This window comes from Serinus canaria, chromosome 5 (assembly GCF_022539315.1).
Source record: "Serinus canaria isolate serCan28SL12 chromosome 5, serCan2020, whole genome shotgun sequence".
Classification (NCBI taxonomy): Eukaryota; Metazoa; Chordata; class Aves; order Passeriformes; family Fringillidae; genus Serinus; species Serinus canaria.
The window spans coordinates 10,986,852-11,004,541 of NC_066319.1; the positions used below are offsets into that span (position 1 = coordinate 10,986,852).

Sequence of the window (17,690 nt, forward strand, 5' to 3'; positions counted from 1 at the left end):
TTACAGGGTATGTTTCACTCTTAATTTGCAGGAAGACAAAAGAACCTTTCATTCCTGAGTTTTGCAAATAGAGGATATGAGCAGACTGACCAGAAAAGTTTCTTTTCCCATTTCATGTACTCCACTGACACATGCAATAGGAAAAAAAAAAAAAAAAAGAAGCTGGCTGTTAAAGAGGATTTATTAACTGTTAATTAGAAACAAGAGGTGCATCAGAATTGAGAATCTGGCTCTTATTTTTACCACTTGGAATAGAACCATCATAGCTATCTGTTTCACTGTGTTCCTAAGTAATTAAGCAGTAGTGAAAATGAGTGCACACTATTAAAAATCTGCACTTTGTACATTACTCTGTGTACAGTGTATTGTCTGTACATATGTGCAGTATGTAACCAAAATGTACATAAAAGGACTTAAGAAACATGCCTTCTACAAAAAATACCAGGAGAGAAACCAATCCAAATACTTTTGATACCTGAGCTCAGATTTAACTCATTTTAATGCATACAAGTTCTGCTCTCATTTGCTGTTTAGTAATTTTTTCAGCTTCTGTCCTTGAGCACCGACTTTTATAAATAAAAGCTTTCATTAACTCTCCTTTGGTCTCCAAGAAATTTTTAATCCTTCATTCACACAAACAGCTACAAGTAAGTGCTCATTTCTATTTATCTCACTTGTTGGTGACATTTTTTGTTAATTTTGATCAGTGCATTTGCATTCTACCCTGAGTTGTATTCTCCAGTTACAGCTTCAGACTCCTCACTGTAACTGATCAAAGTATGAGCTCAGTAAAACACACCAGCCCCTTCCAAGCACACAGGTTTATTTGGTTTAAATGAGAATTTAGATAGAATGACAATAAATATTTGAGATTTAATTTCATGCCATATATATACAAAATAAAAATGTTAAAACAGTGCAGTTTGCTTTGTGGTGGTCAAAAATAAGACAGTAATAGGGGGGAAAAGGGTTCTGAATCTGCATTTCTCAAGAAGTTATATGTATGATTTACTTGTTTGTTAATATTTCTGGTTTGTATAATTTTCAGCTAGAAGCTCTCAGGAGCGCAATCACTCTCAGTCTCTCATTCTCCTTCTCTTGCTGACAATTAGCATGACAGTCCACAAGGCATCAGCAGTGTCAGTGCCTCAGCCGTGTGACATGGGCACTGTCAGTCCATCTAGGAGTGATTTAGAAAAGAGGCAAACACAAGTTTCTGTGCTGAAGGAAGACAACTCTTTCCATCTGACAAAAATAAAGCATTTCATCCAGCCACCCCCAGAAGGAATGACTTCATGGAGCTGACCACTTAGCTGCTGCCCTGATAGATGTCAATCTATTTCTCTGTTTTCCTTACTTTCCAGCAGCTCAGAAAAACATTTTTCTTTTTGGTTCACAGATAATTTGAAAGAACTCATACTCTGAGTTTAAGGTGTATAGAGCACCTTAAATGCTTTATGTATAAAGCATTCTGCAGTGTGTGTTCCCTGCCAGGTGGGGATGCTCCAAAGACAGGGCAGGTTTTGAGCTGTTTCTTAAGTTATACATTATATGCAGGAGATGGTTTATACATGATGAGAGTAAATCTATTTTCAGTCCCTAGCTATGGTTCCCAGAGTGCTGTGGAGTGAAGCTGTTCCTGGCAGTGCTGATCTCAACCATGTGTCAAAAATTTCCCTGATACTCCCTGAGTTCCAGCTACCAAAATTCTTTATCCTCTGAACACATACAGGATGTGGCCTACGGCAGTATTTTTCATTCTTTGCCTTCTTTCCAGTAAATAAATCTAAGTTAATCTTAATAGAGTTCCTGAATTACTTCATTTACAGAGTGAGCACTAAAGAACATTCCCCAGACATGTCCTTTTTTTTTTTTCTCCTGAGTGAGTGCAGAGGTTCTGCTGAGTTTGTTAGGTGTGGACATCTTTGTAGGGGACTATTCAAATTATCAGTGGATGCTAAACACCGCTGACAATTTCAAAGTTTAGTGGAACAGACAACACATTAACACCAGCAGTACCCCCCAGCAAGGGGCACCAAGAACAGGGAAGAACAGTTTAAAAGTTCAGTCTAACAAATATAACTTGTGCAGTACATATCAACTGCAAAGTGATCTAGCTAATGAATCCTTAAATTTCACTCTGGCAGCAACTCAGAGAGCTGGGGCTCCCTAAAAGTGAGGTGATTAGAGTTATCTTCTCTATTTTTAATGAGACATATCCTAACACTGTGAGCTTACTGCAGAATCAGCATCCTGGGGATCATCTGCAGGCCATGCACTTTCTGCTAAATGGAAGGGGAAACACAGAGCAAATCCATATTGTTGTAATGGCTTGTTGGGCATTTCACAGTGGTGTCTTGGACAGGGGAACTGCAGAGAATCCAGCAAGACTCAGAAGTTGCTTGGCCTGTGTGTCAGTTCACCTGCAGTTGGGTTACACAGTGGGGCTACACAATACAGAGCAGGTTAATTAGAAATCAGACATCCCCTGGAGCAGGCTCTGAGCAGCTACTGAACAACAACCACACCAAACTGGGATTGATACCCCACTGAATGAACAATCCACCTCACCAAAATGAGAGATGGCCCCTGCAGCATTTAGCATCTACAGTTTTAAATTGTGGTACTTATTTTATTTATATCTTCAGTCTGTATCTTTCCTCTTCTGTTTCAGGATGACTTGGTAAAGATTCCTCTGCATAATAATCTGGTTTCCGATTTTGCTTCCAGCATTCTTCAGTTTGGTATCTATTTGATGCTTTGTCAGATAGTTAGAGAGGAAAGAAGTCCCAATGTTTGAATAATTTTATCTGGAGTTACAGAAGTAATAACCAAAAAGAGATGACAAACATGATGTGCATTTACAATAGGGGGAAAAGGGCCATTTTCTACAGTGTCAGCAACTCCCATCTTGCTAGTATGTACAATTTTCTAGTGAAAGGGTTTGAAAAAACAAAGGACTCCGTCATCTGGCATCAATGCCCAGAGCAGCAAGTTCACAGACCTAACTGGCTTCTCAGGGCACTAAATTCCTGATTTATCAATTGCAAATATTAAAAGAGCTAATTATGAAATAACTTCAAATAATTTGATTCTAAAAGAAATAAATTCTGAGTAAATTATAGGTTCACATGGAATCTAATCATGATTTGAAGCTTTATGTGGAATCTGACCACAATTTATAGCTTGGATCATTTCCTGCCACTGCATTTGGCAGGGACTGTACTTGTGTAATAGCATATTAGACTATTTACATCTTAAATGAATCATCAACGTCGTGTAACACCAGCGAGTTTTGTACACGTAGCAATAAAGCCACGCTTTGGAGAGCTCTGCTGTGTGCTGGTCTGCATCTCCCTCATGGCTTTGAAACATCTGTAATCTCGGGAAACACGACCTGTAAATAGCACTGCTGTGAAACAACTGATCTGCTGGGTCCTCTATTAGGAATTTAAGAGCTGTTTAGTCATGGCGTAAAGGTGGAGTAATCAGACAAACGAGGCTGAAGTTAAATCTCAGTGTCCAGCTCTCCCAGGAGAGCTTCCTTTCCACAAGACCCTGAGGAAAGGTTGGACATTTATAAGCGGACACAGCTGGAAAAGAGACGAGGGGGAGCCACAGAGGCTCCATCACCCAACCCGTCAGCCCAGAAGGTTGTGCAATGTGCTGTCCGCAGGGTTCAGTGCTCTCCCTGGAGAACTCTCCCTGAAACACTCTGTGCTGCCCGGACTCTTGGAAGGCTCCGGGATCTCCTGCTGCCAGAAGGTCGCAGAGGAAAAGATGCTTCGAGGTCACATTCGGCTCGAAGGCCACGGAATCTGCGAACACTGGGACGTGCCCCTCTGGCTTTTCTGCGGGATTTCAAGCGTTCTTGCTGGCAGGAACGGACGTGAGGAAAATTCCGGGGCTGATAGAGGAATTGTCCTTCTTCCCGGCACATAGGCTTTCTTTTCGAACGAGAGGAACAAACACAATAAAGTTCCCCTTTTTCTGGAAGTCCGGCACTGCCCCAGCTCCAGAGGCCCGAGGGGCTCCGCCTCCCGCTCCCTGAGGGGAGATCCCGCTCCCTTCGCTGAGGTGAAGCCATTTCCGTGGGAAAACGGGCTCGCAGACGGGCTTTATCCCGCTGCCCTGTGGCACGATCGGCGCTGCAGTGTATCCAAAGAAGGGGAAAGAAGGTGGGGAAGGGTCTGGAGCGCAAGTCCTGTGGGGAGCGGCTGAGGGAGCTGGGAGCCTGGAAGAAGGGGGCTGAGCGGGACCTATGGCTCGGTAATTCCCGGAAAGGAGGGTGTGGCGGGGCAGGGTCAGCTTCTTCTACCAGGCAACCAGGACAAGAGAACACAGCCTATAGAACTTCTCGTGTGCCAGGGGAGGTTCAGGTTGGACATCAGGAGGAATTTCTTCGCAGAAGAGGTGATCAGACACTGGAACGGGCTGCCCACGGACGTGGTGGAGTCATCGTCCCTGCAGATGTTCAAGGAACCACTGGACGTGGCACTCAGTGCCATAGTCTGGTTGACACGGCGGGGTTCGGTCAGAGGTCGGACTCGATGATCTCAGAGGCCTTTCCCGACCAAATTCCTGTGATTTATATGATTTCTCCGCAGCCGGGGCCGAGGAGCCGGGCTGGGACACCGCCGCCCCGCACCGTATTTACCACTAGTGAGCGCATCCCCGTTCCCGTATATACCCAACACGGGCACGCCCAAAAGCCGGCGTTACCGTAATTACCGCTACTAACCCGCCACCGCATTTCAAGGACGTGGAGCCCAACACGTGCTCCCGTACACCACAGCAAAGCCGTAATGCCCCCAGAAAAGCGCATGCGCCGTGCGGCGGCGGGGGCGGGAGCGCGGCCACGACCTGGTGGGGTGAGGAGAGGAGGAGCGGCCGGTCCCGCCTCCTCCTTCTCCTCCTCCTGCCCGCGGCTCCCGGTGCTGCTGGTCCCGCCTCCTGCTCCCCGCGGCTCCCGGTGCCGCCGAGGCCTGCCCCGGCCCTGACTCGCCGGGCCCCGGGGCGCCGCAGAGCCATGGCGCAGCGAAGGGTGGCGGAGCGCGGGCCTTGCCAGGCGGCGGCGGAGAGCGCCAGGCACCAGCGGCAGCTTCTGGAAGGTGCCGGGGACTCGGGGCGGCGGGAGCGGGGTGGCCTCGCCCTGGCATCGGACGGTGCCCGGTGCGGCTGTCGGTGCCCGGGGACGGTGCCCGGTGCGGCTGTCTGTGCCTCTCGGCACCGCTGTCTGTGCCTCTCGGCGCCTCGGGCACCGGCCCCGTCCCGCGCGGGCACTTGGGGCGGCCGGGCCGGGCCGGGCCCCTCAGGGTGCGTGTGGGGTGAGGCGGCTCCCGCCTTTTCCTAAAGGCAGCGACCCCTTTTCCTTTGCGTGAGGGGAGACGCGTGGTTCCATGCCTGTCTGTTTGTGTATGTGTGTGTGTTGGTGTTATTCCACTACCGGCATGCCTGAAGTACAGAGAGTGGAAGTGGCAGAAAGCGCAGTGGGCTGAGTTTTCCTGTTTTGCCCTATGAGTTGCTCATTTGTTAATTTATCTGTAATTAGTTTTGCTCCTTGGAGAAGGTGTTGTCAGAATAACCCCGGTTACAGTGCAGTGGAACAGGTTGCCCAGAGAGGGTGTGGAGTCTCCCTCGGTGGCGATACTCAAGAGCCGTGGGGATGCAGTCCTGTTCCTGGGATGACCCTGCCTGAGCTGGGAGGTTGGACCCGCTGTGCTCCCTTCCAGCCTGACAGCCCTGTGATTCTGTGCTTGTAATTGCTTTGTGGATGCTGCCTTTGGCCTCGGCTGACCCAGTGCACACCTGTGGGGTCGCGCTGACCTTAAGCCTAAAAAACCTCACAGCCGATAAAATTGCCAGCTCGCCCAGCGGGCTCCGTGGGTTTCGTCATCCAGTCGCTGCATTTCACAAGACTGAGGTGTCAGCGTGACCCACTTGAGTGCTGTGTGTTGGCATTGTAGTTGTGCCAGCGGCATCTGCGAGGGAAAACACAGCCTCGACTCTTTGTGTGTTCTCCAGGTGACCCCGGGTGCAAAGCTGGGTGAGCCTCCAAGTGCCTGAGGAGGGAGTGGTTTAGTACATGCACACATACATACCCTGGTGTGGATGCAGAGAGTCTGTGGTGTTCATTTCAGTTCTAAATTCTTTGTGTGTAGTTGCATTTGTGTTAATGAATGTGTTGCACTTAGATGGTCGTTTTGATAAAAGTCTAAAATACAGGAGAGGCCTAAAATGTCATTTTGTCACTTATTGTACTCCCATTGTTTCCACTACACAAGGATTTGAAGGCTAATAAACACTTACATGTATATATCCACATGAGTGTAAAATATGTGTAATTCCCAAGACTAGCACTTTATATGTATTTTTATGTAGGTTTCCTCCTAATGAGTGTGTCTCACCTAACTGGCTGTATTTGGTAGTCTTTCATTAGAGGAGGAAAAAAACCCCAACATCTGTTAATGAGCAGGTTTTTAAGTTACATTTTGCATCCAGAAATTTAGCTTCAAGTTGAATCTCTAGTTAATTAGACTGGCAGAAGATTTCTGGCAAAAAGGAAAGCAAATGTATGGCTTATGTTGTTCAACTCTGTTTTTTCTCTTTACAAATGTATTTATTAATTGAGGCTTAAATTATTATGGATCATAGAAGGTGACTTCTGTGGAATGTTTACCAGCATGGAAACTTCAAAGATGTATGAAAGCTTTCAGGGAGTGTGAGCAATGTGTGTTATTGAAGGCATTGGTTGGGAGATGTCTACAGAGAGTTCACTTTAGTATTTCCTTAAAGGATAAGTTTGAAATCTGTTGTAAGTTGTGAGGAATTGTTTTTTCTTGTTTTGTTTTGCTATTGCTGGGGTTTTTTCTAACTTTGTTTCATGTTTAATTTCAGGGAAAGCTCTTGCAGAAGGTGGATCAGCTCGGACATCGCTTCTTATTTTAGTGTCCATCTTCTTATCAGCTGCTTTCCTTATGTTCCTAGTATATAAAAATTTCCCACAACTTAGTGAGTAAGTATGTTATGAAAGTTTAATTCATCGATTTATTTGATTTCCAGTATCAGACTGTAGAGGAGCCTGCATGGGGATATGACATAAACCCAGAGAATTGTTCTTATCTGAGGTTTTTGTTGTACAGTGGAGATCCCGTGTTTTGAGGTGTTACCCTGGCACACTATCAGTGGTAGCTGACTCTTCTTAACCACCTTTAGCTGAGAGCAGAGTGTGTTCAGTTCAGGCTGAGTTCACTTGGAACTTCCTTGTGCCTTGGTGGAACTGGAGGCTGTCACCAAGAGGGGAAATCTTTCTTCCTTCCTAGCTAAACTTTGCCTTCTCTTTTTCTCCTTCTTGTTGTACCCATTACTTGTGTTGGGATGGCAGGCAGGCTGACAGCTTGTCTGACAGCTTTCTTTTTCTCTTTAGTAATTAACATTTCTGTCTGATTAACTTGCTCAGTAAGGTCAGTTTGCAATGGCCCATCCCAAAGCCTGATACAGAGGGAGCAAAGGCACTCAAGTGTGCTGCCCAGGGTTGCACCAGATTAAGGCGTGACATGAGATTTTGCCCTTAGAACTTTATTGGTTTGTGAGGTGAAGTTCTGCCACTCCTGCTGCACTTGAGCTGTCCTGACCCCAGCACTGAGGCAGCTGCAGTTGGTTTTGGCTGAAATGTTGGCTGCTTTCACTTGCCAAGGTTTGGCTTGCGCAATTTTTTCTTTTTCATCAGTACTTGGTAAGGAAAAAAACCATAGAAAAGAAGCACATCATTGTACTGAATAAAAAACCCAGCTTGCAAATATCTAAAATGGGGGATTTTGTAATGTAAACCACACTGTAAATATTAGGTGTTCATCTGAGAACATTTTTACAGCAATAATCACGGTTTGTTTGCTGAAGCTGTAATTTAGTGTTGTAGTGTATCTAATTATCTCTGCATTCAGTAAGTAATTGTACTACACTGTTTGATTATATTTCTATCATTCCTGCCTTTTTTTTTTCCCTCTTCAGAGAAGAAAGAGAATGTATAAAGGTTCCTAGAGATATGGATGATGCAAAGGCCTTGGGAAAAGTCTTGTCCAAATACAAGGACACATTTTACGTTCAAGTGTTAGTGGCTTATTTTGCCACGTACGTTTTGTATCCTTTTTCTGATATAAAGGGCACTTTTGATGTAGTCATGCTTCTCTGAAAATGAAAAATACAATTTGATAAATTCTTGGTCATGGGTGAAGTTTAACATATCTAGGAGTGTCTACAAAGAGACACAAATATTTTAAACTCTTGGAAATTTAAAAACTTTTCTCTGTATATTAGGCTTGGTCTTACTTTAGTGTTATGATAACTTTTAAAATAAAGTGAATTTTGAGGTAGAAATTACTGTTTGCTCTAAAATAAAACTGAGACTACTGCTTTACTCTTCCTGAAGACATTCAAAGACATTTCCACATAAGGGTAATGTATGGAATATTTAGCATTGTTTCTGAAGGAAAGTATTTTGAGCCATCTTTCATCCCTACACTGCCCAAATTCACAAAATCAAATCTGTTTTCTTTTAGAGAGACAAATTTCTGAAGTACTTTCTGTCCAAGGAGACACAATTGTGTTGACTTCTTTTTCCTGAGTGCTGAATATATTAATTAATCATTAAGCACACTCCTAACTGGAACACTTAGCTAAAGGTTAATAACTTTAAAGCTGTAGAAGAGGTTTGTGTCACAGTTTTAATGCAGGAGGTTTTGTAACTCAGGAGAGTCAGCACTGAACGTGCCATTAGTAATTATCCTTCAGCTCATTCTTTCAAAGTATTCCACTAGAAGTATTTAATATCTCCTAAATTATAGATCTAGAAAGAAAATGAAAACATTAGTTTATATATTAACAAGGAATAGTATACATTGGCTCTTTACTGAGCTGCTCTAGCAGTTCTAAATGTGATGGCCTTTACTGTCTCAGCAGCAGGCTGTGGTCAGTTTCCAGTCATGGGTTAACTGAACCTTGACATGGCTTAGCAAAAGCTGTACTGGTTGTAATGTACTCAGGAAAAGTATTGGGCTTTTAATATTTCAGTCAGTTCAACCTGAGTAAGATAGTGTACAGGGTTTTTTTTGCTTTATAACTTTTCTATCCAAAGTGGGCAGTGCATCATAGTCTCAAGTATGTCTAGCAAGCCTTAAGTCCAACAACCTGCTTGCATGTGCTACAGAAACCTAATTTTTGCCTTTTAAAAAATTTCTGACTGAAATTAGTGATCAGCTATTGTAGTTAGTGACTACACCAAGCCTGTTTGTAAGGAAGTAATAGCTGCCTTCATACATGTACAGTCTTCCATGAAACTTGTGCTTATGACCTCGGACAGCCCTGTGATTGAACTTTCCAGAGAGAATGTCTGAAACTGCACATCTCTAGTCAACAGGGTAAAATCAGAAATGTGTGTTTCCTGGAAGTCACAGTTAATCCTCTGTGGCAGTTGAAGCACAGATAAAGAGAAAAATGTAGTCAGCATTTATTACTTTGTGACTTACTCTTTGTATGTGTAGTGATGGAGCTGCATCTTGTTGCCCCGTGCTTGAGCTTCTTGTGCTACTCCACAAAAGGTTTTTTGAAGGAAGGATCTTGAGAGGCCCTGCCTGTTTATGCTTCTTCTAATTGTAAAATGTATCCTGACTGCTTACAAAACTAAGAAGCATGTAGCTTTTTAGAAATGTGTTTTTCCTTAACTAAGATACATCCAGCTTGCAAACATTTGCTATTCCTGGGTCTATATTCCTCAGTATCCTGTCAGGGTTTCTTTATCCCTTTCCACTGGCCTTATTTCTTGTTTGTTTGGTAAGTATGAAAAGTAGTTTGTGAAGGCATATATTTCTATCCGTTTGGAATACAACCAAGCATCTGAGCAGCTTTCTGTTGGAAATGATCAGTCTGAGACTGGCATACACTTCAGTTTCTGATAACTATTGAGTTCTTACTCAGCTCTGCTGCAGGGATGGCACTACCTACAAAATTCACTGTAGCATTGGGTGATGATCCAAAACACTGAGCTGTTCCTCCAGGTTTTTTTAATAATGAAGACATTGGAGTGTGAATCAGCCAGAGCTTCCCAGACTCTAAATTTGTTTAGCATCTGCCAGAACCCAGTTGTAATTTCACTACACAATTACTGTGGTTTTATTATCACACTGCAATATACATCTGTTTTTTAACTGGCTTAAACATGCAAGAAGCTTAGTTTAAGATTTGAAATGTATCAACAAGCTTTAAAATATGTCATGGGCAAAGGATGCAGTCATAATAAGCCTTAGTATTGAGAACATAGGGAAGACCCTATTCAGTTTTTGTTTGAATTTCTTAATGGCATTGTGCCTCTTATTGCAAAGCTTTCACTGTTCAAAGTCTTAAAACTGCAGAAGCACTCAATATTAACTGATAAGTAATCAATGTTGTCTACTTTGAGTGTTGAGATTGATTGAAATGCCTTGGAAATAAACTGTCTTGGGTCAACAACATTCTTAGGGAGTGTATCCATACTGCTGGGGGAGAGCCCTATTGGAGGGCTTCATGGAAGCCTGCTCTAGGCAGGCAGGGTAGTTAATGTAGACACAAGGCTGACATTAAGTAGAGTTTCTGCTCATTGGTTTTCTGTTTTTTTTTAGTGCTCAGGACTTGGAGCTTCATTCTGTTATATGCTGTCATACCTAGTGGGACGTCCCGTTGTGTACAGATATTTAACAGAAAAAGCAGTAAAATGGTCAGAACAGGTAAAGTTTCTAGATGTGCTGGAACTTATTGTACAACATGTGTCATGCAATAGTGGAAAGCTAGGAGGTCTTGTGCTCATGTATCCAGTTACACAGAAGGGATTCTGGAAGCATTCCTGATTTTATGGTATTTCCCATGAGAAAGCTGTTCTTACCTCAGTAGTGTTTGCAACTGATCACCCCCTGATTTATTTAGTGTCAATAGGAAACCTCTCCACTTTCAGGTCATTTCAAGTAATTGCTCTCTAAGCACTAGCAGTAATGAAAGCTGGGTTTGTATTTTTGTGTTGGAGGAACCTGTAGCTGGATGTCTGATTGAAAAACCTTAATTTGAACATGTTATTGTAGTTGGAGCATTTAGAAACTTTTTCTTAGAGTATCTGGTAACATTAGTTGCAGCAGGTCTTGATTGTGAGGTGAACCTAAAGGTTTTGCAGTACAAAAATAGTGTGAGTTGTACTACTTGACCTTATGTGTCTTTAATTGATACTCTTGAAACATTTGAACAAGTTTTTTTGTTTGTTTGTTTGTTTTTGTTTTTGTTTTTTTTTTGTGGGTTTTTTTTTGTGGGTTTTTTTTTTTTTTTTCAAGTATGAAGCACGTGTACTCGGTTCAAGATTTTTTTTAATCACATAAAAATGCTTTAAGCTTGTTCCTCATTAAATACAATATGGAGGTGTGTCTGGCAGAATTGACCTTGTTAGATTTTACAGCACCATTTTCACTCTTGACCCAAGTAAATCTTAATATTGCACTATAATCTTGAGGCTATTCTGGGTAGCAAATGGTTACTATTGCCATTAGTAGAACTTAACATGGGATTTAAAATTGCATGTGCAGCTCATATCTCACATATCTCACATATCTCCAGGTTAATTGGACTGTATCATGCTTTTCATGTTTGCATATTGAGGTTAAGGCATTAATCAATATTTAAATTTTGTCCATTGTTAAGGTTTAAAAAAATCCATGGTGCTCCCGATTTTGATGTTACAGTAAAATCTAAATTTGGCTAAAGCTGAAAAACAGAGTTTTGACTGGGGTGAGTTGCCATGTGAGATTTCAGGTGGAATTGCAATCAGACCAGATTTGTTTTCAACTGTCTGAGGCTTAAGCTTAGTGCAGGTCTGCCAGGATAGGCCAGAATTGTGGATGCTCAGCTATCCTTGCAGCTTGGTTCGAGTTGCTGTCTGAAAGGGCTGAGACAGGCTGGAAGGAGAAGGGTTTGTTGTAGCATTGGTGTGAGGAGCTGGGCTAGACCTGAGCATGTAATTAAGACTTGTAAATGAAGTTGGGGGTGTTGTTGCTCCAGGGTAAATGTTCATGCTGGGCACTGTAGCCTCTGGGGAGACAGGCTTTGGAGCTGTGCTGGGAGCAGCCACCTCATGAAGTTCAGAACAGTGACCTGGCTGAGTTTCCAGGTGAGGAATATCGCTGTGTTTCAAGCTTGATCATAAGTTAGGACAGAATGGCTTGAGGAATAAACTGTTGCTAGCTCCTGCAAAAGCGTTAGGAGTGGGGTGACAGGCTGGCTGTGGTGGCTGGGCTGTGGCTCTGCCTGTGACTCCTTTGCTGCTTGAGTTGGCTGAGTCAGTCAGACACATCACCACTGCTCTGCCACACACAGCTATTTCCAGGCTGATCTCAGTGTATTTAACAGGTGACTCACTGGGCTCTCTTTCCCACATCACACATTTTTAACTGATTTTTATGTTTGCAACGTGTAAATGTCTGCAAAGTATAGAGGAAAAAACTCTTGAAATCTCTATGATTGTGTATTTTCAAGGCAGGGATTTTCTAACCAAAGTTTTGTTTGTTTGGTTTTGTTTTGGCAGGTTGAACGACATAGAGAACATCTCATTAACTACATAATATTTTTGAGAATAACACCTTTCCTCCCCAACTGGTTTATCAATATCACATCTCCTGTAATCAATGTGCCATTGAAAGTGTTTTTCATTGGCACTTTCCTAGGTAAGAATTGTGGCTAGTGAGCCACAGTTTGGGGTGGCCAGAATAAGAGGTATAGACTATAGCTATTTTAATTTTTAATTTTAATGTGCTTTTTGGCACGTTTTTGCACATACTTTTTAATCTGATTAGGAAACAATCCAGTATTTTATGAACTTTATGAAAAATTTCATTATTTTTCCTTTTATGAAAAGTCAGTTTGTAAAGACAACCTGAAATCTGAAGAGTCTAAAGAGAAGAGATTATTTGCTTAGTCTCCTGTATATGAGTTTGTATTAAAAATACTAAGAATGGCTTAAAACTGTTTTTTTTTAATAAAGGTTTTTTATCTTTGAATTCTGTATTTACAGCCCTCTTTTAATAAAAAAAGGACAAGACAACAAAATCTCAACATTCTGGGGTTAAAATTTGGATGACTAATTACCTAACAAGCTGTTTTTTCATCCTTTCCTTGTTCCAGGTGTAGCACCACCATCTTTTGTAGCCATTAAGGCAGGAACAACGCTGTACCAGCTTACAACAGCAGGGGAAGCTGTTTCCTGGAACTCTGTTTTTGTCCTCATGATTCTAGCCATCCTCTCCATCCTACCAGCTCTCTTCCAGAAGAAGCTGAAACAGAAGTTTGAATAAGGAACAAACTGGACCAGAATTTCCCATATTTCATCTCAGGATCAGCACTTCTGATATTTGTATATTTGCTTTTCTATTGGATCTTAAGCAATTATAGGGGAGGCTTGTGATTGATAAGAATGTCTTTAAATGAACACATGGCCTTAAACTGAAGGAAATGTGTTCAGAAATGTACTGCATATAGTTTTGTAACCAAACACCAGTGTTTTACTTTGGGATGGTGTGTGTGTGTGTGGCCCTCAGGATGAGGGCAGTGAGAATATAGGTGTAACAGTGTGCTCTAGTTACATGCACAGCAAAAACTGTGATGTAGACATAAACTACAGGTGATGCTCTCTAACACTTGCAGGAAAACCGCCTGAACAATTCAGTCCAACTTTGTAACATTCTCTGTAGGCTTGCATGTGATCTGGTCTGAGAGCATTTCTCACTAACAATATTTCCCTTCTTTCTTGCCTTGGGAGTTTCAAAATAATGTAACGGTGCTCACTCAGAAACAAGGGTTCTTTGCAGTACTTTAACTACAATGTTATTCTCATCCTGGTTGTTTACTTCTATTTATTAGTGCTGTATGGAATTAAATACTTGAACCTACATCTGCTTTACTTACTGGATTAACAAAGGCAAAGTGTCACTTCATTCCCTCTTGGTCCCTGTAAAGTTTTATTCTGGGAGCACATAGAGGAAGGGAGGGAGCAGCTTGGAATTCTTATCTTGGCTAGCTGATGATTTTTAAGTTCTAATTTTAATTTTTAATGTTGATTATTTTGCCAATATTTCACTTGCATAGATTTATCCTGCCAACTTAAGAAAGTGATAGTATGATTATATAAAACGTGCAGTTTTCAAGTGATTTAAAAACACTTAAGCAGTGTAATACCATTTCTCAAGCAATATGTAAAGAGTATAAAATTTCTCATTGCAGCTTGATTAGCTGAAAGAAATGTCAGGTACACAAACTGGTGCAGTTCCTATCAAACAGCTGATCCCAAATAATGTTCAGAGCACCGTGGAACAGCAGGCTCTTGTGTCAGTGTATATAAAGATGGGGCCTCCATTGTCTGCCAAGGCAGTGACCAGCCATGACTCACCCTCAGTAGCAGTCTGTATTCTCTCAGTAAGGTACAAGGTACCTTCCCCTGTGCTTCCAGCTGTGGTTGTCTGTTGTGTTGTCAGTGGAGCCCCATCAAACAAGGCCCTGGGCAGTGAGGAGCTGGGGAGCACGTGGGTGTTTTACCCAGCTGAAACCAGTGCTGCTCACGTGGTTTAAGCTGATGCCCCTGCAGTGTCTTGCTGGAAAGGGACTCAACACATCAGCATGTGGTCCAGTTCCAGGGTTTGTTTGTCTGTGTCCTCTGTGAACTTGTGATCATATCATAGATCTTTGAGATGTAAGAGAACAGTTCATGAATGTGATAATGTAGAAGGTACTGACTGGTACCTTTAAAGGGTTTATTCATTTTTGTAACATAATGTTAATTGACTGCTTCATTTAATCACAGTATTACTTGTAAATATATAGTAAATATTATTGATACACCATTTGTCTTTTATTTAAATTCAGGCTGCACAGTAAATACTATTTTTTACATAAGTATATAAATGAATTTATATCAGTTCTCTTTGCAAGTTTATTGTAAGATCATTCAGCTCCAGCAATTCTTTTGTTGTTTTGAATTTACTCTAAAAGTGTACTTTGGCATTTAAAACTGATCAATGATTACTTTTATTGCTGCCATTCTAATCTCCAGAGCTCCTCTACCCAAGGGATTTATTCCATAGTAAACCTGGAATAAATGAATTGAGCCGTGTGAGCAAGTGTCCCTCAGACTACTGAGTGTGAAGCTGCTGTGGATTTACAGCCTCCTTTTCTGCAGAGTTAACTGCTCATGCAGATGAACTCTCAGAATAAATTACCTACCACTTATTTTAGAGTGGCTTTTCTCAAAATCTGTCTCAGCTCCTGGTCAATTACAGAAGCTGCTGTAACATCCCTCCCATGCCCATCTTTTGGTGGAACTTTGTCTCTAAGGAAGGAGCTGAACTCTCTTTCAATCTAACTCTTGCTATCACTTGACATTTTCACTGCGTTCTGTTTCACTATGGAGATGGGATCAGGCTTTGTTACTGAAGACTGTGTTACTGTTGTATTTCAGCCACAAGACTGGCCTCCCATCACAATAACTAAAAGCCTTAAGACCTTAAAAAGGTTCAAAATAGGGTTCTTTACTTTTTCAAAACCTTAACATTTTTTTAACCCCTCCCTTCTGTGTTTATGTTCAGCTGCCAGCAGCCTGAGGTGCTTCCCTATCCCACGAGGACTTTTGAGCATTGTGCAGAGTAAGGCAGGCCTTGTAGAAAGCAAAAAAGCACTGTGCTGTGGGTAGTGTACTAGCCTGCTCTTTCCTTTAGGGAATCCAGCAAGTGATCCAAGAGATAGCCATAACATTTTGACAGAAAAACAGTGGCTACCATGAAACAAACCAGGACATCAGAAAGATGTAGCTTTGCTTTTTAATTACAAGGGATTTTTGAGCTGTTAGGTGACCTGTTTATCTTTTGGAAGCTTTTTTGTGATACCTGCATGACATCATTACTAAGTGTCTCTTGCCATTTGATAATAAAGCTATTATATAAAATCTGAAATGCTGTATTTTTTGAGTATAATGAAACATTCTGAACTTCCCACTAAGCTGAATTTTTATTAACCTGTTTAAAAGGGCTGAGTTCTTATTAAATGGGATTTTTAATGATTGATTAAAAATTAAACTGAGCTGATTACTTCTGTAGATGAAGATCTACAGAAGTAACTGCTTACTTCTACCTTTATTTCTGATTACTTCTACCTTTATTTCAAAATAAGTAGGTAAATTTGCCTTCCTTTTATCTCTGAAATTAATTTCTCACATACAGCAGTAATTTTGAAAAGTTTCTGGTTTGTACTGGAAGGCAACTGGGTCTAACTTCTGTCTCTTTAAATACATCTATTTGCACAAAGTGCCTTTTTTTTTTTTTATTTTATTTAATCCCTTGTGGAAAACCCCTGTGCCAAAGTTATTGCAGCTTCATTCACCTTCCCTTAATATTCTGTCAAGGCCAGTTTATGAAATGCTTTTTCTTCCTTGTATAGAAAACTTGCTGAAAGGGTAAGACAGAAGAAGTAAAAATCAAAACTAAGAAGCTTTTGTTAGTGAACGACGCTGTTATGCAAAGTCAAAACATACCTTTTGTTCTTAGGCAGCTGAAGATTTTTGTGTGTTTCTGAGAGTTTTCATCATGTGTGGTTTCCTTCTGTGATAGTGTGGAGTTTGGGAACCCTATAGTTGAGTATGGCAGTGCTAAGAGGGAAATGGAAAAGGGTTTTGACAGGAAAGCAGGATCCAGAGCAACTTTTTCAAATTTCCATCAAAGAGAAGTAAATACTCTTGACTATTTATGACCAATTGATGTCTTGCAATGACGGACATGTATAACTCTCAGCTGGTGGCTTTATAGCTCCAGGTCACCCAAACTGAAAGAAGTTACAGCCTTTTAGTACTGGCAATTAATATAAATAATGGCATCATAGATTCACTTACATACCATAACTCCCAGTTCGTAAAAAACGCTCCACCTAGTGTGATAATTCCCATTTCCTTGCTTTATAGTACACAAGGAAGAATCTGGGTCTGGATTATGAGAGCTCAGTTAGTGACTGGTGTATATGTGAGAAGCTCATAAAATCTCCTTTCTCTAGATGGTCTTCCAAACAAGAGGATTCTGCTCCTGTGCAGCTGTGGGACTTCAGGGGTCTCCTCACAGCCTTTAGAGGTTTGCAGGTCCTCAAAAGGGCTGGGAATGCTTCAGTGGGAAATAGCTTTTAAAATTCTGCCTCAGAATTGACATCTAATGTTACACTCATAACTCCTGATTTTTCTTTTACAATCTAGCCCTGAGGAGTTGTATCTAAAACCTGGAATTTGCAGTGTTTACTGTACTTGGAAGAATTCCATGTCATGGAGAAGTATTCTGAGCAGATCACTAAATCATTCTGTGTTTGACCCTTTGTTCTGTGTTAAACTGATTTCTCATGCCTGTGGAAAGATAAACTCCCAGTCAACCCTGAACTTGTACAGGATTTGCATCTTCAGCTGGATCCCTCTAAGTCTACAGGGCCTGATGGGATTCATCCAAGAGTACTCAGAGAGCTGGATGGTGTCATCACAAGATCTCTCTCAATGATTTCAAAATCTTGAGAACCTGGAGAGGTCCCAGTCTACTGGAAGCTGGCAAATACTGTCCCAATTGTTAAGAAGGGCAAGATGGAAGACTATGCAAACTTACAGGCCCGTC

The 17,690-nt window shown here is 41.7% G+C and overlaps 1 protein-coding gene across 1 annotated transcript; it reads left to right on the plus strand.

The window, feature by feature from the left end:
* The first annotated feature begins 4,893 nt into the window (after positions 1-4,893).
* Positions 4,894-16,004, plus strand: TMEM41B (transmembrane protein 41B). Its single transcript, XM_009102496.4, has 7 exons — positions 4,894-5,111; positions 6,898-7,015; positions 8,011-8,139; positions 9,735-9,828; positions 10,653-10,757; positions 12,593-12,731; positions 13,189-16,004. Exons 1-7 carry the CDS (start codon positions 5,030-5,032, stop codon positions 13,356-13,358), a joined length of 837 nt encoding a protein of 278 aa, XP_009100744.1. The 5' UTR covers positions 4,894-5,029; the 3' UTR covers positions 13,359-16,004.
* Positions 16,005-17,690: the final 1,686 nt, after the last annotated feature.